Source organism: Taeniopygia guttata, chromosome 23 (genome assembly GCF_048771995.1).
Source record: "Taeniopygia guttata chromosome 23, bTaeGut7.mat, whole genome shotgun sequence".
Taxonomy (NCBI): Eukaryota; Metazoa; Chordata; class Aves; order Passeriformes; family Estrildidae; genus Taeniopygia; species Taeniopygia guttata.
Genome location: NC_133048.1, coordinates 882,568 through 906,738, shown reverse-complemented (window position 1 = coordinate 906,738; position 24,171 = coordinate 882,568). Strand labels below are relative to the sequence as shown.

General features: G+C 52.6%; 1 protein-coding gene across 2 annotated transcripts in view; it reads right to left on the bottom strand.

The window, feature by feature from the left end:
- Positions 1-21,587, bottom strand: part of GRIK3 (glutamate ionotropic receptor kainate type subunit 3) — a 95,179-nt gene extending 73,592 nt beyond the window's left edge. Inside the window, exon 1 of one of the 2 annotated variants that reach the window (XM_030290259.4) lies at positions 21,111-21,587. In XM_030290259.4, coding sequence (XP_030146119.4) covers positions 21,111-21,225 — 115 coding nt within the window. In that variant the 5' untranslated portion in view covers positions 21,226-21,587. The remainder of the gene's footprint in view (positions 1-21,110) is intronic. The other variant, XM_072917863.1, reaches the window with a different exon arrangement.
- Positions 21,588-24,171: the final 2,584 nt, after the last annotated feature.

Sequence of the window (24,171 nt, the reverse complement as noted above, 5' to 3'; positions counted from 1 at the left end):
TGAATTCATTTATTCCTCTGTAGCACGACACAGAATACAGGAGAGAGACTGAGCATACATTAGTGCCCCAGAAACCTCCTGGGCTCCGAGGAGCCCTGGCCACCAGGGTTTGGATCCCTGGAGAACAGCAGCTGTCCTGTAGGACAAGCTAAGCCTGGCTGCACTCAGGGCTCTGTCAGATACAATAATCACATCCTCGAGGCAGAGAAAATCTCCATTTTCTCATAGGAGCTGCTGCCAGAGCCTGGTGTCCCACAGAGCTGAGCTGGCTGGGCTCAGACCTGGCTGCAGCCAGCCCTGCCAGGCAGTTCCTAGCTGGCAGGAGGTGATGGACCCGGAGAGCAGAGCAGGAGCACTGGCACTGCCACACAAGCAAATCACTCTGTAGGTAGCAGCTCCCCCATTCCAGCAGCTCTGTCTCCCCTGCAGGATGCTCAGCCCCGGGGCTTTTTGGTGCATGGGCAGTCAGGGTACTCTCCACTCCCCAGTCCTGCTCAGCTTTTTGCAGCTGCAAACATTGTGGACATTCTGCAGGAGCCCCTCTTGCCACCCCCCAATCGCCCTTTCAGATTATGGGAAGTTGTCTCAGTGTGGAAGATGTTTGGGAGTTTTAAGGCACAAATACAAAGTAAATAAAATGCAGCTAGAGGCATCCATCAAAACTTCTCTGGTTCCTCTATTTGTCTTTTCTCAGAAGCTAATATCCATGAATTTGGTTATTAGAGTCATAATGTTATAATTATTTCATTTAATACTCTAATTATCCCTTGTGATTAATCCTGACCATAACAGGAATATCTGTGAGTCTGGAAGGCATATTCCAATGGCTTCTGCATTATGAATGTTAATTTGAGTTAACAAGTATGAGAGCCAGAGGAAAAGAAACCAAAGAGCACGAGGGCTCTTTGCTTACAAGCAAGTGCAGGGTTTCTCCTGCCTGTTTTTGGTGGTAACTGGGCCAGCAGCCCCAGTTTCTTCTGGCATGGATTCCCTGGCTGAGGTGTGGCATCCTCCCAGCCTGGTGAGAGCCCTGCAGGACCAGGTTCCTGCTCCACCTGGGCTGAGCTGGCCGGGGAGCTCTCACTCTCTGTCTCGTTACTGCTTAGACACCATCACTGCTCAGAGGGAAGGGAAAGTCCTAGTGGGGATCTGCTTGTCCTGCCTGTCTTTCATCAGCTGCACAGTTCTGAATCCATTGGCTTCATTTGTTTCCGAAATGTGGAAAATGCATGTTTATGATTGGCTTTTCGCAAATGTTACAATGAATATTATATGTGTAATGTTAGAAAGTTGTGCTGTATTAATTCTCTTACATATTGTGTTAAGTGTAGTTTTAGGTTACAACATCATGTTAAAATAGAGACTATGTATGTGGGGAAGTTTTTTTTTTAGGGATGAGATACTCGCTTTGAGGAACGCCTAAATCTTCCAAAGGAGAGGAATTTATGGTTTCTTATCAGAAGAAATTAATTTCTTCAGGCCTTGCTCAGATTCGAAGATGCCAGAGGATTAAAGGAACACTTGACATACAACAGACAAAGTTTCTTGTTTTAAATAAAATATATGCATAACCATGAAGGATATATGAATATGCAACAAGTGTATTGGTTTAGGGGTGATTCCTTTGTTCACAAGGGATGCTTTTCATAACTCAGTGTCCGAGAGCATCCGGACGGTCGTAATTCTTTGCCTTTTCTTGTCTTGTAATTGTCCTAACTCTAAACTTTATTACTCTAATGGTATTATTATTTTATAACCATTTTATTATTATTAAACTTTAAAAATTTTTAAAACCAAGTGATTGGCGTTTTTCACACAAAATGAGCTGCATTGTTTTGCAAAGCGAGTTACCAGGGATAGACAAATTACCAAAATTTACTAACTAGCATAAACCACCTGCATACAGAAACTTACTTTTCCTCTAAACAAAGGAACACCTGGCAGTGTCTGCCTTCCAGGGGTCTGCAAATGTTGTTCTTTAAATATTTCTCCATGTGCTTGCAGACATTTGCACATCGACCTCCCTAGAGCTGGGAACTCCAGGAGCGCAGGGATGGAGCACGGGGTCTAATTTTAGGTACAGAAATGTGAAAGATTGAGCTAAATTTGGCAAAGGCTCCTGTACAGCCTGAGGTGGGAAGTGAAGCTCAGGAAAAACTCCCGGGGGATTCCTGTGCCCCTGGATGGCTGAGGGCAAACAGGGAATTGCCCCAGGGCTGGATTATAGATAGGAAAAGAAATGTTACCTGGTTTCTTCTCTGCTAATTCCTGACCTTCACATTTGTTCCAAATTTATTTCCCCTTGTGGTAAGCCCACAGTGAATCGATATGTGGAATAAATAAATTGACTTTTCAACTTGGGGTAGTTATGAAGTGGGTATGTATTTTTAGCGCTGGTCACAAGTGAGATATTTTTCTAAGATTTGTGTTTTGAGCTTTGATTTGAGTTATATTTTTATTTATTAAGGTGTTTTATATTTACTACATTGTATAATTTTTTTAATGCACATTTAATTTTTGGCTGTGGGGCAGGACAGGGCTGCTTTCCCCTGTTCCCCATCCTGCTGTGGGGCAGGACGGGGGTGCTTTCCCCTGTTCCCCATCCTGCTGTGGGGCAGGACGGGCAGGTGCCATGGGACACACCCAGCTGGAGCAGGAGGAGCGTGGGGAGCCTGGCAGTGCCCAGGCAGGAGCTGCCCCACAGCCTGGTCATGCCCCCATTTGATTAATTAGCAAACGAACTTGGCTCCAGCACAAGCCCCGTGTGCAGAGCAGCCAGTCTGGGGAAGCCAAGTCCCCTTTTCTGTGGCTCTGGCAGCCAATTCCTCATTTCCAGTGCGACAGTCTGTTCCTAATTTGGCTGGTCAGGGGTTGTTGAAGGAAATAATGCAGCAATGTCCTCTCAGAGGGAGTCTCAGAAACAATATTCTGAGATACAAGAGAAAATTAATGCAACGCAGCGATGTTTACCAGCCCCTGTCACTGCCCATGCCTGAAGGACTGACTATTAACACCTGGTCAAGAAGAAGGTATTTCTCTGCAGATTTTTTTTAAAAGGCATCAAGGATGATATTGAGGTGCATGAAAATAATCTGATTAGTATGATGTCTCCTTGAAACATTTCTGAAATGTGTGAAGTGTTACTTTTACTGCAGGGTTCTTTTCTTCACAAAGTGGAAATCGAAGTGCATAACAACACAAAAAGCAGAGATCCTTACGGCGCAGAATAATGAGGCCATAAAACCAAACAATAAACTTAAATAATTTACCATAAATATCGAAAGCTCTGAAATTATTCTCTACATTAACTGCCTATGTTTCAAATGATCTTTGCATTCACCATGTCACAGATGGCAACATCAGACAAGAGAGTCCTTGACAAAATCTCGCTGTAATTATTCTTTCCACAGCTGCAGTTATTTTAATGCCTTTTCAGTTAAGCTGAAAGAGACGCACACGTTTTATAAATAAGGGCTTTTAACCAGTTTGACAATGAAGCATTTGAAACGTAGTGTGAAAAAAAAAGAAAAAAAAGAAAAACCAACCCAAAACTTTCACTGTGTCTTGAAACCTGGGAGAGCAACTGTGAGGACTTGGAGCAGAGAGACAACCAGCCTTTCTACAGCAATACTTAGCAATTAAGACCAAAATTATGTTGATTGTGATGGTCTGAGATAGCTGTTACTGGCAACTTTCAGAGTTGCTCAGACACAATGCAACAATTAGGTTTATTTTGGCTGGAAGCTCAGAGGAATCTTTTCTGCATTGAGAAACTGCCCCTCAAGGACAGACAGGGACTGACTTCGGGAGGAAAATACAGCTTGGATGAGGTCAAGGCTACACACTGCTCAACACCAAAGTGTTCAGCTGCAGTCCAGGTTTGATTGGCTTTTCTTGCATGTCCTGGCTTTTTCCAGCATGCTTTAAACCATTGTGGAGGGTTCTTCTCCCCAAGGAGCACCACAAACCCGTGGCCTCTCCTGCCTTGAGGGAATCTGGCCACTGGCTGACCACAGGGGCTCGCCTGTGCTGGACTGGCCAAGATGGGACCCTGCACGTCCCCACTGGAGCTGCCCAAGGAGGAAAAGGACGGTGCTTGGAGCACCCTCTGCTCTCCTCAAACCCCCTTTCTCAGCCAGGTGACTGGCACCTCCTTCCCCAGCCCCGTGGCCATGCTCCTCTTGCCCAGAGTTCCTGTTCCCAGCAGTGCACAGCCCTGCCCTGCAGTGGTTCCACCATGAAAGCCCTCAAAAACTTCAGCACCTCAATAAAGGGAGGCTCACTTTGGAGTGGTCCTGCATCACAGAATCACAGACTCACAGAATCACAGAACTAACTAGGCTGGAAAAGAGCTTTAATATCACCTAACCCAGCCCATGACTGGCACCTCCTCATCAGCTAAACCACAGCATGAGTGCCACCTCCAGCCCAGCGATGGTGACTCCACCACCTCCCTGGGCAGACAATTCCATTTCCCAATCACTCTTTCAGTGAAGAATTTTTTCCCAATGTCTAACCTAAACTTCCCTTGGTGCAGCTTAAGGCTGTGTCCTCTCCTTCTGTCATTCCCATCCACTCAGAGGAGTTAGGGGTTATGAGGATATGGTTGGGACATATCAAACAGCACAGCTGAGGACTCCAACAGTGACAAAAACTTGAGGTGAAGCACCAAAATTTCATTTCCTATGTGAGTTTGTGGAAGGGTAGCCAAGCACAGCAGCCAGTGGGGCTCTGGGGGATCTTCATTCCTGCTTCCAGCTCCCTGGAAAGCCTGCAGAACACCTCTCCCCTGAATCCACATTTCAGGAGCCTGAATGAGTGCCCATATTTTTTAAAGCTCTGAGCACTCAACAGCTCTTGTAGAAAACAAAAGGAGCTGAATCCTCTGGAAGTGAAGTTCCCCCTCTCCCAGCAAGTTGCAGCTGCTTCTCCTTCCCACCATAAGCTGTCGGTTAGTTTAAAGAAACGTGTGGAGATGCAGCTAAAGCAGTGGGAGCCGTACTGGGAGGCTATTTTCCTGTTTAAACCAGAAAAAAAAGAAGAAATGAAAGAGCGGGAGATCGGTGGGAGGTTTTTCACTGTGGAATCCTGGCAAGCTTTGGCGTACAAAGAAGACGTGGCAGTCTCCAAGGCTTGTGGACTGGGGAAGCCTGATTAATGGGGGTTATTGTCGGGGAGGCCTGGCTTTTATGCTCCACACTGAAAGGCACCAACCCTCAAAGTATTCAACATCACACAATAACAGATTGTGTGCAGTTAGCCTCAGAAAACAAACGTGTTCTCTGTCTATAGGATTATAGAGCATCCATCAGTGGCTGGCATTAAATACCACCCAAGTGTATGTAATTACTGATACGTGAAATCTAAACATCATTTTAGAGCAGTTGGAACAACAAAAAACACCTGGAGGTTTCTGTTTCCCTTTCACTTTGAAGCATCCTTCCTTTCCTAACCAAAATGCCAGGGAACAGCCTTCTCTGGCCCATGCCTGGGAGGGAAGGGCTGCTCTCCTGATTTCTGACATGTGGCTGCATCAGTCACCACTCCCAGGACTGGGACCATTCCCTGCCAAAACCTCCATTGATCCTCTTATTAGATTTAGACTGCAAACAAAATACAACTGCAGAGCTGAGAGGGTGTTGGAAATAGATTTGTAGAGAATGTAGAGAGGTGAAAAACACCTCTCATTTACCCCATCTCTAAATCAAAAAATAACTTAATCCAACAAGAGGGTGAAACGGGATTTTTATGAGACACTGTGCACTGGGTTCGTGGGCAGCTCATAAACCTGGGCTGGCCTTGAAATCCCCTGCAAAACCCAAAGAGCTGCAGCACACAGATCTCTCTGCACTTGTTTTATCAGTTCTCTGTAGGAGAAGGGTTTGGTTCACTCTGGGGAGCTGCACAGGCACCACAGTGAGAGCCTGGACAGTGACCCAGGGAGCAGAAGGGTTTCTTACCCTGCCTTCCTTGCACTGCACTGTAGGATCAGCCACACAATTAAGAGCCCCACACAGAACCAACTGCAAATGAACCAGCCCCAAATGGACCAGCCCCACACAGACCCAGCCCCATACAGACCCAGTCCCAAATGGACCAGCCCCACACAGCCCCAGCCCCACATGGACCAGCCCCAAATGGAGCAACCCCAAACAGACCCAGCCCCACATAGAACCAACTCCAAATTAACCAGCCCCAAATGAACCAGCCCCAAATGGACCAGCCCCACACAGACCCAGCCCCATACAGACCCAGTCCCAAATGGACCAGCCCCACACAGACCCAGCCCCATACAGACCCAGTCCCAAATGGACCAGCCCCACACAGACCCAGCCCCATACAGACCCAGTCCCAAATGGACCAGCCCCACACAGACCCAGCCCCACATGGACCAGCCCCACACAGCCCCAGCCCCACATGGAGCAGCTCCACGATGCCACTGTGCCATTCCAGGATATGCTTGGCTGACAGGCAGAATCCTCCATCGTGTGGGTCTGGCTGAGGAGCCAAACAATTGGGAGCTCATTACAGCCTCCCTTTTAATTAAGTGTCTCAAATAGGATGTAATTGCAATGTAATAGCACACGCTATTGTACATTAGTTAAATACAAATGGATTATTAAGAGTACGTTTTAAAGGCTTTCCAGTACCGGATTGAGTAAACAGTTGCTAAATTTCGATAAATAACTTTTAAAATCTACATTAAATAAGCAGTTAAGTGTATTTAGGACAGTCTCTTTTTTTTTTTTTTCCCCAGAATTGCTCCAGTCAGAGAGTCCCGGGTTATCATCTCAGTATTTCACTGGTAATAGGGCTGTGCCTGCTCATATCTGTTCTGCCTCAAAGATCCTGCTGGGTGTGGCAAGCTCGGCCACTGACATCTGCAGGCTTTAAACCCTTCCCACTCCCACAGCCCAGAGGAGCCCGTAGTGTGCTCAGCCCTATTTTACAAGTACAGAATTAAGGCAGAGAAGAGCAAAGTCGTTTGTTCAAAGCCATGCAGGGAGTCTGTAATAGAGGAGAACAGGAGCCAACAGCAGATCAAAACCAATTTCTCTAAAAATAAGGCTTTGAAAATCCATAAAGGAAATGTGGCTCTAACAAAACGCTCTGTTACGATCAAAAATGCAATTAGTCATTACTGATTTTGCTAATGAATGTACAAATGTCCCATGACCCCCAAAATCTAACAAACATCTCCATCCGTTAGCTACTTGTGCCCAGGGGATGCCAGCTGGGCTGACAACAGCGGGTGGGCACCACTGGGTGATCCCTGGAGGCAGCTCTTGCCTCTGTTGCACCAGGAAAGTCTGCCCAAGGCTGCACATCACAAAAAAAAAGAGGTGTCATCTCCCTGGGAGCCTGCCCTGGGGGGCAGGACACAACGAGGGGCATTTGGGGGGCAGGACACAACGAGGGGCATTTGGGGGGCAGGACACAACGAGGGGCACAGCTGGACTCAGCCTGGATGCCAGGGGGGGAGCAGGAGCAGCGATGGCTGCAGTGCACAGGGACTCCTCAGTGATGCTGGAAAAGTCACCGTGGGCTGGGGCTGGGACAGCTGCAGTGCCCTGGAGGGCTCCAGGGTGGCTCAGCACGGGCAACCAGCCCTGGGTGATGGGAGCTGTTGGAACTCAAAATGTCCCTCAGACGTTTTTGGAGGTTCCAGGCCCCAGTCAGAAGCGTTTGAGACCCTGGCAGGCAGCTGGAAACAGCTGTGATTTTGGGTTTGAGCCATGGAATGATTTACCAACCTTGCAGGAAGAACAAGAAGTCACAAAAGTTTAGATGTTATAGTAGAAGTAGTCACAAAGTAGAGGGAAGAATTTTTGAGTGCTGTACAGGGGGGTTTTGGTTTTGTACATGGGGTCAGAGGTTTTAAGATGGAGGGATTTGGGCCTGTCCTGTCCTCCCTCTTCCTTCTTCCTTACCTCCATGTTCTTGGTTATGTTGGCACTCACAGATTGGTTTCGAGTAGAAAAGCACCATTTAATATAGGTAATAGGCACTGGGGGAAAACTGTACCCATGTAACACGTAATGTACCATATAAAAGACAGCACAGCCCTGGGCGGGGAGAGAAGAAGCAGTCGGGAGTCAGAGAGGATGTCAGGGTGTGTGTGTGCCTCTGCCTGAGCTGTGAGCAAACCACAGCAGCCCCAGAAGAAAATCTTTTAGAGAACTTGCAATAAACTGCCTTGAGACCGAACAACAGAGACTGCTGAGCCTTTCCTTGGTTGGAGGTGGGAATTTTCCAGCACATGGAGCCACCCCGAACTCGGGATTGCCCCTGAGCCCCTGCACCAGCCAGCCCTGCTGGAGGGGATAAAACCTCGCTAAAACCTTGCCCCTGCTCCCAGCTCCTTGTCCAGAGCTCCCTGCCCCTGTTCTCCCCCTGCCCAGCAGAAATGCTCCTTTCAGACGTGTCACCTCCACTGCTGCACGCTGTTGAACAGGTAACGCTAATGAAGGAACCAAGAAGTCGGAACTCTTCAAGCAAGTGCTCTGAAAAATTAATGAGAAGCTGCAGAAGAACATAAATAATCCGTGCTCCCCATTAGAGGTGGTTAGCACCATCACAGTGATCCAGGGAAAACCTGCCAAGGCACCACCTTTGGAATCACTGTGCTGTAGATTTTGTCAGCTGGAGTCAAAGGGCAGTTAACCCTTTAGCACCCAGGCTATTTTGAAATAATTCTGGTTAATCTAAATCAAAAGTGACAGCTTAACTGGTGGCAGAAATGGATATATATAAACCAAAACGAAGTTGCATGGCCTCAGAGGAAAAATCATTAGCTCCCTGGTGGGTTTACAAGTAATTTGCCAGCAATAAAAATGCAAAAACACATTTTGGTGTGCAATGATCATAAATAATCCTTGGACAAGATTTCTTTCTAGGACTCACAAGTCCACTCCCTTAATGGCAAGTTTTATTACCCTGGTTTCTCTGTGTTCTGTTACAAAATGTTGCTGTCAGAACAATTTACGAATTACAGCCCTGTTGGTATCAACTTCCATAATTCATATGGAAATTGGTTTCCCCACAAACACTCACAAAGCACAGAGACTCGTGGAACCACATAGAATGACCTTAATAACACAGAATATAGAGACCAGTGCCTGGCCAGCACTAAATATCCATGGTCTAACTCATGTGCCCGTGGTGGTGGGGTCAGTGTGGGTGCTCAGTGTCACCAGTGCTGTCCCCCAGGCTGCTGGCGCCTCCCAGGATCTTTAGGAAGAACATTCAGAGGGTTCTGTTCCCAAGCACTGGGGATAAGCGAAAATCCCATCCAGCTGCTGAGGGAACTCGGAATTTTCTTAAAATTCAGCATTTTCTTAAAATACCAGGAAGTACAGCTCGTTCAGGATTTCAGCTGTGTTCATCTCTTCCCTGCACTTTTGAGGCCTGGGGATGAGGAGGGGAGTTCAGCATCTGAGATGAGAATCACAGAGGGAGTGGCTGTGCCAGGGGCACCAAGTGTGTGTGTGAGATTTTTGGAGTAAGAGACACGAGGAAAGGGAGTGACAGTCAATTAGATGAGAATTACCTCCGAAAAATGCTAAAGTAAATGCAAATCCAAACTGTAAAGAGAGGGATCTGCAGCCCAGGCTGGATTTTGGGTGCTGTGTGCCATTGCTCTCCCTTCAGCTGGAGGAAATGAATCCAGCAACTGAAATTGCCACATTTCATAGATGAAGTTACACTGCAGAAAAGAAAACCAAATAAAAGCCACTGCATTAATGTCTAAGAAAATTAAGTTAAGATGGTTCTAAACTATTTTATTTACTGATCCTTTATAAATAGATGGGCACACATCCAAAGTCAGTTCTGGCTATTGGAATATACCAAAGCAGAAAAGAAAACCAAATAGAAGCCACTGCATTAATGTCTAAGAAAACTAAGTTAAGATGGTTCTAAACTACTTTATTTACTGATCCTTCATAAATAGATGGGCACACTTCTGGCTTTTGGAATATACCACAGGGTAGAAGGTAGCTGCTCAAAGGACTGAGCATTTCTTGTATTCAACACTTCATTTGTAACTTTAACCTAAAGGAAATTTAGTAAAATATGCAAGGACAAGCCCTACATTTTAAAAAATATTATTGGCTTCATGTAGGATTTTGCAACACCCGTTCTGAACAACCTTTTTGCTGGTATGTAGATAAATAGGAAAGAAAACTGCAGGTCCTATTTCCATTCAGATATTATGAGCCAAGCTGAGATGCCACCCTGAAGCAAAACATCCAGGGTCTCGCTTTGAATTTTGTCTAAGCAAAGATGACAAAAAACTGCTTTTGCAGGAATAAAAATTCGCAAGAAGAAAAGTGCATAAAATGAGGGAGAAAATGGTTTTCTTTCCCTATAAAGAAAGAGCAGATCCTTAAGATTTTATAGACCAGAGATTTAAACCAAGAACACCCTTTTTACAGGTCCCTGGTTCAGCTTAAAATGGTAATGGCACTACTGCTGAAACAAATGGCACCTGGAGCTGCAGGAGGTGCTGGGCTCTGCAGAACTGTTGGGATGGGAGGGACGTGGGTTCAGAGGAGTCTCCTGCAGCTTCTCCTCCCCTCCTCCCATCCCAGGGACATTCTGGAGAGCTGCTGTCACCATGGGAAGCAGGACAGCAGCCACCAGCTCCTACTCCTGGGAGCTGCATGGGGCTCTGCCACACCACCAGGTTTTCAGGCTCAGTTGAGTTCTCAGCTTTGGATGAGATGGTTCAAATCAGGAAAATCCCGTCTCTGTGCCAGACACTTAAAACTGAAAGTAATTAAGGCAAAATCTTTTCCTGCACAGAAAGTACCCAACGTGTGGCAATAGCAAAATCATCAACGTTTCTGCCATTGTAAGCCCGAAAAACAAACTGGATTTTGGATGAAGCACATGGAAAGTGACCTTTGTATACAACTTATCTTGACCTCTGAAAGTAATGGCATTTTGTCTCCAATTCTACTGCTAATTGCAAGTGCTGAATTGTGAATATTCACATTTGAGAAGGATTCATGGCTTGATTGTTTCAGAAATCTGAATGCCCCGAGAAGTTCCTCTCCTGTAGGAACAGTGTTTGCTGAAGTTCCCAGACCTGTTCTCAGAACAGTTTCCTGCCCAGCCCAACCCCAGCAGCGAACACCCAGACTGGGGGAGGCTGAGCCCAGGCTCCCCTTTCCCAGCTGAACCACCCAGAAGCTCCAGGTTTGGCAGCTGGGACTCCTCTTCCTTCCTCCTACGGTTCATTCCCCAGCTCAGCCCTTTCCCAACTCACACAGGACAGACATGTTGCCCTGATTTTGAGAAGTGTTAAGTTTTCTCTTTTGAAAGTTTTAAAGTTCTCATAAAACATCATTAGCCTTCTGATAATGTTTACATATTTCTACTGGAGTTCTCACGCGCTGTTCATGTAAATAATGATTGTTTTACATTCTTTGTGGGAGGAGAGAATTGATGGGCTGTTGGTTTGATCAGAGTGGTTGGAGAGGTGGTAATTTCATCCTCCAACCCACTGTCACTTTTGGAATTCTATTTATTGTGAGGTCAGAAATAAAATTGGTTCTTTTTCAGTCTCGAATTCACCAAGCCTCTGTGTACTCAGAATTTCCTGTACTCGGAATTTCGTGTACTCGGAATTTCGTGTATTTCGTGTCCCATAGCGACACAGACACATCCAATTGCACGTACCCCAGTCCTTGGGCTGCACAGCCCCAGTGCAGCACCCCAGCCATGGGGAATCACATCCCCCCAGGCTGAGCCCCCTCTGCTGGGCCTGGACACCAGGCAGAGACCCCAAGGCAGATTAGGAGCAGTTAAAGCAGCCAATAATGCAGCACAGAGCAGAGACCAGGGCACGAGTGACCTGAAGCATGATTTGCAGTGAATGTCTTTTCCTCTCATAAATAGGAGAGACACAGTGGGACGATTATCCACCCAGATTTATCTCCTCAGCTCTGTGTATATCCTTCTGCGCTTAAAAATGTCTCACTGCCCTTTGCGTTATTGCATTGCCCTTTACATTCATAGCACATAAACCTCTCAAGTACCGTAAAACTTACAAGGTGTAATATAACATTGGGGGGTTTCTTTTACACACCATAAACAGAAGTCACTGGGAAAGGAGCAGAGAAAGGGAGACATTACTTGGCCTGACAACAGCACAGGAGGAAAATATATATATACAAGTATACATACATACACTTAAAATCCCGAGCTGGATTGATTATCTGGCATTGATGGATCACCCGAATGTGTTACGTAGATAAGGAAATTGATTGTTCAATAAATCACTGTCTGCACTAAGAATCCAGTGTTAAAAAAGAAAGGGAAAATATTATAAATCTGTCTCGCACAGGCAAAGAAAAACTTAAGCTTTTGAGGTTAATCATGAAGTACCTTTTGCTGCACATCTGATAAAAGGATATCATCTTGGAGTTCTGCCGTGCTGAAGGACTGGTGTCTGCCCCAAGGCTCTGCAGGGAGGGAACCTCCCTGGCATGGCTGAGGGGCTGTTCTCTGTGCCAGCAGCGGGCAGGCTGGTCTGACAGAGCCCAGGGGGAGCATCAGACCCATCCCTGGAGGTGTCCAAGGCCAGGTTGGACAGGCCTTGGAGCAGCCTGGGACAGGGGAAGGTGTCCTTGCCACAGCAGGGAGGGTGGAATGAGCTGAGCTTTGATGTCCTTCCAACCCAAAGCATTCTGAGATTTTGTGACATCCAGCATTGTCTCCTCTGCTGAGCAGGTGCCGTTCAGAACAAAATCCACCCTGTTCCCAGCACAGAACTCCTGCTGCAGCCAGGAAAAAAGCCCCCTCAGCCCATGCACCCAGGCAGGCACGGTGTCTCACAGGGGGGGGAATTTAAAATCACTGCGGTGACCTCCCCCAGAGTGCTTTGAATTCACTGCAAAACTAACCAACAAGTCTAACACTTCAATCCCCATAGCCAGCTGTAACTCAGCTAAATTTGTGGGTTCTACCAGATTTTATTTACTGTTTTATCCTGGGAGGAAAGGCGAGCTGACAGCCATCTATTCATTAGAGTGGGGGGAGCCGCCCACGGCGACGCTGGTTCTCTCCCCGTACAATTCCAGGGCTCTAATCAAGTTTGGGTTCTGCAGTACCAGCTCTGTTATTTTAGGAATGACGTCGGTTCCTACTCACCTGGGAGCTGGGGAGTTCAGAGATCTGGTCTGCTCACCCCCAGGTCCCCACTGGGAACAAAGGACATGCCCTGGCCATCAGATGTCATTGCCAGCAATGAGTGGCCTCTGCCAGGGCAGTCAGTGGCCCCATCCCAGTCCTAACTGGAGGTAGGAACCACAATTTCCACCAGCTGGTGCTCCTGAAGCTGCTGCTTGCAGGTGCCAAGGATAAATTGGACTCTGTCTCCTGTGTCACACTGAGTGCTCCAGTCCTGGGGGAGCTGGGTACCCCTTAGAGGGGATCCCCAGTGCTCAGTTTCCAGAGCAATGAGCAAAGTGCAAGGCCCAAATTCAACAATTTACCCCAACACTTATGTAATTTTATGTCTTTGTTTTGTGCCTTTGGTTTATCTGTCTGCTTAAAAACTTCTCCAAGCCAAGCCCCACGGTCCGTGCCTTTGGGGGCCCAGTCCTTCCTGCTGCTTTCCAGGTCACACTGCTGTGCTGGATGTCCCAGGCACAAGGAGCTGATACAGAATGTGCCAGTTGTTCCCTTACTACTTCCCACTTCGGATTTTTATTCTCTGAATCTGACCCCACACAGGGGAGTGCGGGGGCACGGCAAAAAATAGCTGAGGTTTAACGAGGTTCCTGGACTAAAGTATTAAATAATACAGATACTGTGTGGTGCCCAAGGCTGGTGTCTGCTTCCCTGTGTTCCTGCCAGTGCTGCAGAGCTGAGCAGTGTGGGGGAAGCTCAGAGCAGCTCTGGGGTTGCCTCTGACGCAGGGGTACCCCACGCTCGCAGCCCTTTGCAGCTGAAACACGTTTTGCTGCTGATCTTCCCTGCCAGAAATACCCGAGCAGCCACATCCGTGTTTGTGCATTCGTGCTCCGGGTCTCGCTGCGGATTTAAAGCACCCAGGTAAGAGTGTCACAGTGCAAACCTGAGCAGTGGAGCTGTGGGTTCCCCGGGGGCTGCACAGCAAAAAGGGGGGCGAGAGGAGGCAGGAGGGGTTAACAAATGCAACCACAAAGAAAAGCGGTGCAGGAGCAATGACAAAGCAACGAGCTGAGCCCTCCACCTGCTTTAAGAGCTCTTGCTTGTGCTAAGGACCTGCATCTATTTTAGTCTTTATTACGAGCGCTAAATAGCAGCACATCGTCCCTGTTTTCAGTGTTGGTAACACGAATCGATGTACCGGTGCATGAATCCCCATCCCGTTTAAATCCCGCCTGAATCCCCATCCCGTTTAAATCCCGTCTGCACCGGCCCGTACTGCGACAATTCCACTCCTGGCAAACCGAGATGGATTCTCTGCCGGGGACAGAACTCCTGGTCGTGGAGCAGTTCCCATCCTCCCCTTCAGCCCTCGGTTCCTCTCCATCCCCCCTGGCCCAGCTCGCTCTCCGCCTTTCCCAGAGCCTTCCACCCTCCGCTGTGCCCGGGGAAAAGCCGCCTGCTCACCCCACGGGTGGGTGGGACACGGTGCCCGCCCCACGGGCGGGTGGGACACAGTGCCCGCCCCACGGGCGGGTGGGACACGGTGCCCGCCCCACGGGCGGGTGGGACACGGTGCCCGCCCCACGGGTGGGTGGGACACGGTGCCCGTTCCACGGGCGGGTGGGACACGGTTCTCGCCCCACGGGCGGGTGGGACACGGTTCTCGCCCCACGGGCGGGTGGGACGCGGTGCCCGTCCCACGGGCGGGTGGGACACGGTGCCCGCCCCACGGGCGGGTGGGACGCGGTTCTCGCCCCACGGGCGGGTGGGACACGGTTCTCGCCCCACGGGCGGGTGCAGCTCCGCGGCCCCGCCGGAGCAGCCCCGGCAGCGTGCGGGAGCCGCGGCGGGGCAGTGCCCTCTGCCGATGCGCATATCGCGGCTATCGCGACAGGCGGAGCGCTGATTGCCCGGGAGCGCTGCTCTGTGCCCGAGGAGCGCTTCGGTGCTCCGGGAAAAACGGAGCGCTCTGCCGGGGACAGAATGAGTTCAGTGTCGCTCCGTGCCGGGCGGGGTTTACAGGAACCCCCGCACGGCATCAGCCCCGCTTGGACTCGTGAATAAACGCGCCCGAGATGCAGAGATTGGGTCAGAGAGGCGGATTTGTACCAGCTGCTGGGGAGGAAACCACTGCAGCGGGAGAGGAGGTGCCGTGCCACGGGCACGTGTGTCAGGGTGTCCCAGGGTGTGTCAGGGTGTCCCGGGGTGTGTCAGGGTGTCCCGGGGTGTGTCAGGGTGTCCCGGGGTGTCTCATGGTGTCCCGGGGTGTGTCAGCGTGTCCCGGGGTGTGTCAGCGTGTCCCAGGGTGTGTCAGGGTGTCCCACTGTGTGTCAGGGTGTCCCGGGGTGTGTCAGGGTGTCCCGGGGTGTGTCAGCGTGTCCCGGGGTGTGTCAGGGTGTCCCAGGGTGTGTCAGGGTGTCCCGGGGTGTCTCAGGGTGCCCCGGGGTGTCTCACGGTGTCCCTGTGTGTCTGTGTGTCCCAGAGTGTGTCTGTGTGTCCCGGGGTGTCTCAGGGTGCTCCGGGGTGTCTCAGGGTGCCCCGGGGTGTCTCACGGTGCCCCGGGGTGTCTCACGGTGCCCCAGTGCCAGGAGATGTGCAGCCACCCCTCTCCCTGCACACCCAGCCCACCAGGGCTCCCTCACCCCCAGGCTGTGCCCACGCCCCGCTGCCTCCAGCCCGGGGTGTCCGAGTGCCCCGAGGCTGCAGCCCAGCCCGGAGCTGTCTGCTTTGGTATCTCTCGTGAGAAATGAGACTCTGTTCTTTCCTGCTATGTGGTTTGATCTTAATTTCCTGTATGAAGTCCTCGAGAGAATGCCAAGATCAAATAATTAGACTATTCTGCGATAAAGAGTTAACATTGTTATTCAAATGTATTCAGAATTCATTTACCACCAAACAATTTACACTGCCGCCCTCCTACCCTGCTGAAATTACCAGAATGTGTTATCTGACACACAAAGCGTCTCATGACCTGAAATAACTTTATCAACCGTGAAATGCTTCAGCAGTGGGTGCGCGGTCACAGAAATGCCCAAGGGAATGCAGGAGAAACTACAAAGGCAATAAGGGATTAAAAACCACCCTGGTGCCATCCCCTGCCAGCCTCCCCAAAGAACATTTGGCCACTCTGGTGACCAGGCTGGAGCTGAGCAGAAAAAGCCTGGAGCTGTTTTTCTGAGGGCTCCCACTCCAGCATTCACGTCCCCCATGGATGTGCAGCTCCCAGCCCTTGGGTGCTGACTTTTCAGCCTGGAAAAGCCTGTTTCTGCTTTATTTTTAAAAATACAACTTCATTTGCAGAGTGTGGGAAGGTGGTTTCAAAATAAAATTCCTGACAGGCATAATAAGCCTCAGAAAAGCCAATCACACAGAGCAAGATAATTATCCACCGAATTTGTTTTCTATGTATTTGTGTACAATAATCAATGATATTTTTCTCACACTGACTCCAATTTGATTGTATTTTCTGTGTTACTTGCAAATCATACAAACAATCAATGCTCTGACCCCTTCTCTATGCAAACACAGTTTAGAAAGACACTACAAGAAATAAAATCCGATAAATTCCTCACGCAGGGTTGTTTGTTTAAAAGCTTTGCTGGAGACTGATCCTGCTCACAGCGACTTCAGAGATACAGGAGTGGGACTGTCAGACATGCTTGAGGTGGGATTATTGCCACAAATATCAGCAGGAAGAGAACCTTAGGAAAAAACCTGGCACAAATTAAGGACCCGGAGGTGGAGGTGATGCCTTTTAAAATGCAGCAAGGCAAAGGAATCCGTTCCTGGCCTGGCACACTCCTCCTGCAGAGGGGCACAGAGCTGGGGCTGGGGTGAGCCAGGGGCAGGGCGGTGGGACCCACACAGGGGGCACATCAGGGGCACTCCTGGCCGGAGTGGGGTGGCCAAGGGCAATGATGGCAGCGTGGTGTCCCCTTCTCAGCAGCAGCTGAGTGCAAACCCGCTCAGGAACCCCCAAATCCAGCTCCTGCTGCCTGCCCGGTGCCGGGGGGCTGTTCTTCACCATTTACTGATCTCAACCCATTGGCGTCCGATCCTCACTAACACATCATCATCACTCGGAGGAATTCCTGAGGATGCTTCAGCAAGAAAATGCGTCTGCTGAGCCGCCAGTGCTGCTGAGTGCCAGGCATCCCGCCCTGCCAGTGCTGCTCCGTGCCAGGCATCCCGCCCTGAGCCCTGCCAGTGCTGCTCCATGCCAGGCATCCCGCCCTGCCAGTGCTGCTCCAGTGCTGCTCCATGCCAGGCATCCCGCCCTGCCAGTGCTGCTCCGTGCCAGGCACCCTGCCCTGCCAGTGCTGCTCCATGCCAGGCATCCCGCCCTGCTTTGTCAGGGCCGGTGCCACCAGCTCCACAAAATGGCATCAGGCTCTGCCTGGGCGCTGAAGGTGCCACTGCCGCTTTTTAATCCGAGCAAAGGTTGGACAAATGGGCTCTCCAGGGCACAGAACCCCCGGGCTGCGAGGGGCACGGCGCTGCAAAGGCTCCTCAGCAGCTCCCGGTGCCAGGAGCGGTGTGCCCGGGCTCCGCAGCAGCGGCAGGAGAAGCGGCGGGTGAACACGGGCAGCTCCTCACCCTGCTCTGCCTCCCCTCCCGACAACTCGGAGCTGAACGGAGCATTCGGGTACTCGGGTGCTGTTTTCCGATACGGCGTTTTCAAATATTTAACAGATTGCGTAATAAGCGAGCAGCTGTTGAATAAGCGTCAGATATAAACTCGTGCTTCAAAAAGAACCCCATCCTGTAACAAGGCACAGATTTTCTTTGTACCGGTGCATGTATAGATTATGTTTAGATGTGGAGATTAAATATTTATATTTTACTGGTGAAAGAAAGAGTGCTTTTGGCTTTTTCTTCCTTTTCTTAGGTATCTCTCCCTGTATTTATTTTAACAGTCAGCTTCACAGGGGGAAAAAAAAGAGAGCTTTGAGAAGTTACCTGCTTTCTCTCTGGTTTGATTTTCAGTGCTAAACCAATAGTTACTTAAGTGTTCTGCACTTCTTGGCATAACCTAATAATTAAAATAATTACTTGAAAGCCAGGGCAGCTTTGCACAAATTAATGGAGGGTAAGAAGCTCAGTTTTCCAGTGGGCTGAAAAAGAGGTCACAAAATGATGCCAGTTTTAGCTGAGAGAGAAGGTAAACACACATCTCCCTGCAGCCCCCATTAAAGCCTTTTTCTGATCTTTTAAGTTTCTTACTTTTCTGATCGAGGAGGTGGCTCGATGAGGGGCGGACTGTTGTGGGATTTCTCAGCAGGTAAGGTGAGACCGTTCCTGTGGAAGGCACGGCAGTGCTGGCAGTGGCACAGCTGTGCTCCTGCAGCGGGCAGCCCTTCCTCCCTTCCTGCCCGCCTGCCTCCATCTCTCCCTGCCTCCATCTCTCCCTCCTCTACCTCCATCCCTCCCTCCTTTGCCTCCATCCCTTCCCTCCTCTGCCTCCATCTCTCCCTCCTTTGCCTCCATCCCTCCCTCCTTTGCCTCCATCTCCCCCTCCTTTGCCTCCATCTCCCCCTCCTTTGCCTCCATCTCCCCCTCCTTTGCCTCCATCTCCCCCTCCTTTGCCTCCATCTCCCCCTCCTTTGCCTCCATCTCCCCCTCCTTTGCCTCCATCCCTCCCTCCTTTGCCTCCATCCCTCCCTCCTTTGCCTCCATCCCTCCCTCCTTTGCCTCCATCCCTCCCTCCTTTGCCTCCATCCCTCCCTCCTTTGCCTCCATCCCTCCCTCCTTTGCCTCCATCCCTCCCTCCCTGCCTCCATCCCTCCCTCCCTGCCTCCATCCCTCCCTCCTTTGCCTCCATCCCTCCCTGCCTCCATCTCTCTCTCCCTGCCTCCATCTCTCTCTCCCTGCCTCCATCCCTCCCTCCCTGCCTCCATCCCTCCCTGCCTGCCCGCTGAAGGGGAGCAGAGCTGCAGCAGACCCAAGAGCTTTCGTGGCGAGCTGGCAGCAGCCTCTGCATTGAAATCTCCTCTGTCCTTTTGTACAATTGCTTTGAGCCTAGAAAATCCATTTACTAGATGTCCATCCAGGACAACTGAGGCACTGAGAGTCGAGACTAAACATCTCCCCGGAGTCCCTGGGGATGCTCCCGAGCCTGAATATCCCCCAAGAGCCGGGCGAGAGTTCCCTGGAGCCTCAGCACCGCCATCCCCGGCGGCCTCAGCGGTTCTCCCCCAGCTGCAGCTGCCCCTGGCCGCCTCCTCGGAGCGCCAGCCTGGCAGCAGCCGCCTCTGCCCACCAGAATCAGCCCCGCCGCTGCCAAGGCGAAAGCGGGAGGAGCTGCCAGCCGGGCAGCGCAGCTGCCACAGCTCCCAAAGGCGATCGGAGCCCGCCGGGGAGGGACACTGTGCCACAGAGCTGCGGTGCTCTCGGTGGGGACAGGCTGGTGGCACACACAAGGGGGGTCTCACAGCATCCTGCATCCCAGCGCGCCCCAGCAGCAGCCAAACGGAGCCTTCCTGGGAGGGGGTTTGCGTGGCACAAAACATTTCCAGCTGTTCCAGGCGGAGGCACAGCATACTAAACAGCTTGGCCCCGCTAAAAGTTCAGCAGCCGCCAGGGCCCCAGGCCCGGAGGCAGAGCCATTAACCTTTTCCACCGATATTTCTGGCACTACAATGTGCCCGGGAGAACATCTGCCTGGAGCACCCCATTCACAGAAGTCTGGGGGAGACCAGATGCTCACCCTGCAGGGAGCAAGTCCTTGTCCGTGAGATGATCTGGGCCATGCAGCCACTTCAAGCCATTCTGGAGGCGACAGTGTTTCACTTCAAAAAGCACCTGTCCCTCAGGACCAGCATTTTTCTTTCTGGCTTTCACATTGCTGCTGTGCAGTTGCACTGGCATGAGACCAATTTGTTTTTCCAGTTAAAATTATTCACAAATCTATTCGGTTTTCACTGATTTCTCTGAATTAAAATTTGAACCCTCAAAAGACAGGTAAACCTGTCCTTGTAATTTTTAGTGGGCAGACAGCAAATCCGTGGGAATGTGTACCGATGGCAAAGTGCATGGGATGTAACAGAAATCAGCGCCGTTCTTTACATGACATGATTAAAACAAGTATCTCGTTTAATTAGAAAAAGAAAGATCGCAGACTCATTCCCAGGATGTTATCTGTGCAATTACTTTATGTAACATTATTAAAAATTAATTTTCCCCAGAACCTCAGTGATTTAATGAAACATGCCTGGTGCTCAGCAGCAGCTGCAGCGGAGCCAGCCCACCGGCATCCTCCAGGCAGCGGGACTCGGTGCCGCGGGCCCCCGGGGCTGTCTGTCCCTTGTGCTGGCCACATCCAGCGCTGGGTCACAGCACCTCCGCACAGCCCCCACTGCCGCAGGCTCAGCAGCCCTCCTGCACCGGTACCGCAGCCCTCCTCGCCACGAGCTCCGCATCCCCCCTCTCCGGGGACTCGGCATGCCCCATCTCTGGGAGCAAAAATCCTCCTCCTCCAGGGAATCAGCATCCCCCTTTCTGTGTGCTCGGCACCCCCGTCTTTGGGGGCTCAGCATCCTCCCTCTCCAGAGGCAAAGCATCGCCCTCTCCGGGAGCAAAGCGTTCCCCTTCCCCGGGGAATCAGCACCCCTCTCTCCAGAGGGACAGCACTCTCCTCTGCTCTTGCAAGGAGTCCGGCACCCCCTCACCCGGGCCGGCTGCTCGCCCCGGGAGCGCCGCCCGCTCCGTTCCGGGACGCGGCACCTTCCGCCCCGCACCGGTTAGCGCGTCCCAGCCCCGGCCAGGGCATCCTCCGCCGGGGGAAACCTCCGCCCCGCACCGGGCAGCGCGTCCCAGCCCGGCCAGGGCATCCTCCGCCGGGGGAAACCTCCGCCCCGCACCGGGCAGCGCGTCCCAGCCCCGGGTACCGCATCCCTCCCGCGGCCCCGGGCAGCGCGTTCTCCGCCCGGCCGCGAAGTTCTCCCGCCGCCGCCGCCGCCGGCGCTTACCGATCCGGATGACATGCGGCATCCCGTGCGAGCTCTGTCCCCAGAAGCCGCCGACCAGGAGCGCTGCCCAGTATTCCAAGAGGACGCGGCGGAGCGCCGGCCAGAGATGGGGCATCGTTGGGGAGGGCGCGGGCCGGCGCGGCCCTACGGCCCCAGGGGCAGCGGGGACGCGGGCGGCGGCGGCGGCTGCTGCCCGGGGCTCAGGCGGAGCGGCCGCTCGGCGCCGGGGCCGGGCGGCTCATGGCACATCTTAGAGCGGCCGCGCCGGCCCGTCCCGCGGCGGCCACAGCTCCGGCCGCTCCCTTCCGCGCCGTGCCGAGCCGAGCCGGGCCGAGCCGTGCGGTGCCGGTGCCGGTCGGGCGGCACCTGCGGAGCCGGGGCTGCCGGTGCGCCCCAGGAGCGGCTCTGTCCCCTCCTACCGCTGATGCGCGGCTCGCGCAAAGCCCCGGAGTGGAGCGTGCACACACCGACACGCTCACACCCCCCGACACACACCCCTGACACACACCCGGCACACACCCCGGCACACACCCGGCACACACCCCGGCACACACCGACACGCTCACACCCCCCGACACACACCCCTGACACACACCCGGCACACACCCCGGCACACACCCGGCACACACCCCGGCACACACCGACACGCTCACACCCCCCGACACACACCCCTGACACACACCCGGAACACACCCGGCACACACCCGGCACACACCGACACGCTCACACCCCCCGACACACACCCCGCACACCCCCGGCACACCCCCGGCACACACCCGGCACACACCCGGCACACACCCGGCACACACCGACACGCTCACACCCCCCGACACACACCCCGCACACCCCCGGCACACACTCGGCACACACACCGACACGCTGACACGCCGCTGCCACGCCGCTGACACCCGGCACCCACCCGCTCCCCCGGGGCGAGGGCAGCGCCGGCGGCCGCGGGGCGGGATGCCCGGGGACCCTCGGCGGGCACCGCGGGCGAGGGGCGACAGCGCAGGGGTCCCGGGGGTCTCGGCAGCGCCGGGTGTTCCTGCTCCCTCTGCCCCCGACGGATCCCTGCCCGCAGATCGCGGGGTGCCCGGTGTCCCCCAAGCTCTCGGGGGTCCCTAATGACCCCGGGGGTGCCGGTGCCCCCGCGGTGGGCACCGGGAGAGGCCGGGCAGGGGGTTCGGGGATGGGGCCGGTGTCCCGGGGCCGGGCAGGGGTTCGGGGATGGGGCCGGTGTCCCGGGGCCGGGCCGGGCCCGCTGCAGCGGCGGTACCGCGGCGGCCGCGCTCCGCAGCCGGAGTTTAATGACCTCGGTGACAGAGACAAAGGGCTGCCCGTGCCGCCGGCCGGGAGCTGCTCTGTCAACGTGCTGGGCCAGGCTAGGGTGAATTTCTTTCTTTTTCATTTAAATAATTCGATCTATTCTATCATTTCCAATCGTTCCCATTTGCCAGCTGTCTGCTAACTCCAGCCTGGAACAGCTGAAGAGCAAATCTTTAATTTTCTTACAAACATACTATTACTCTGTATCGGTTCATCTTTTTAATTTTCCTTGCCCGTCGCTCTCCCCGGCAGCAGGCTGAGCATGCTGAGACGCTGATCGCCTCCTGCGCTCTGCTCCGGAGCCCCATCCCGGAGCAGCCTCCGGGAGCCGGGCTCTGCGGACTGCAGGAGGGACACTGCGAGTCATTATTGATCCACAGCTCAAAGAGAAGTTGCTGGGTGTCGCCTCTGCCAGCAGCAGCGAGTGCGGGACCGCTGCGGGGACGTGGCCACGCGGGGGATGGATTCCCTGCCAGCGGTGTCCGGGCTCTGGCTGATGGTGCAGCAGCAGCAGCACTGGGGGTTGGCTGGGGAATGGGACAGGCGGGATCGGCAGGAAAAGCTGGAAGAGCCTCTGGCTGCACAGGGCAGATGCTGCGGTGCTCCCCTGGCCCTGGTGCCAGCCGTGCCAAAGGTGCAGCCCAGCGTGGCCCGGGCTCTCAGCACCGCGGCGTGGTGGAGGGGACATCTTATTGTAGCTCAGCAGAGAGGCAGAGGGGCTGCTCAGCCTCCTCCAGGCGCTGCAAACTGCTCGGCCACAGAGGAGGGGGATGTTGGTGCTGATTGTGGGCAGGGCCGAGGCTCCAGCTCCCAGCCAGAACCTTCCTGCCTGTGCCAAAGATGGTTACAGAAAAGAGTGGCTCGTGTTAAGGATATTTTTATCCCTCCTGACACCAACGTGGATAAGATTTAGCAAAAGGGCATGGAAGAAAAATTCTTTAAATACTGCTTAAGGGAGGGACAGCTGTTTCTGTGGACTTGTTATAAAATTAAATGTCACAACCTGGTGACTCTTTGCACCCGCAGATAAAAAAGCCCCACAAAGCTATTGGGAGGGAGCAGGTAAAAAAGGCTGTTTTGGCTGTGGCTGTTCTTTGCAGACTCCAGCACATGGAGAAGTGGTTTGATTTTGTGGAGTGTTTAAACTAAACTGTAGCTGGGATAAAATATTCTGTTAGTTTGGGATGCTGCTTCCTGCCTTTCTGTCAGTACCAGGCACTGATAAGGCTCCAACCTCAGCTTCAGCCTCTGGATCCTACTGCAGAGCCAGCACAAATAGTTTATTTTGTATTAAATGATTTGATTAGTGGCAGATGGGTGTGTGGAGGTCACGGACAGTCCTCTTCTCCTGCGTGTAGGTCAGACAGGGCAGGAGAGGAGCAGCTCTGGGCCAGAAATTACCAGAGCAGTGGAGCTTGGGCACAGGCAGAGGAGCACTCCGGGGCTGCTTTCATGGCTTGTCCTTCCCAAAGCAGCCCGAGGCACTCAGCAGAGCAGCCCACCATGGCTGAGCCTCCCTCCCTTTGTATCCCCACATCCCCACACTGCCCCAGCCCATCCTCTCTGGGACTTGCCAATGCACCCTGGGGACCCCAGGATTACAAAGAGGGCATTTTGGAAACTTCTCTCAGGTGTTGCACCATTGCTGCTTGTGGGCTTTTTTGTTGGGTTTTTGGGGTTTTTTCTCCATACAAAGACTCAATTTCACCTGATGCCCACGGAGGGGCTGCCTGGG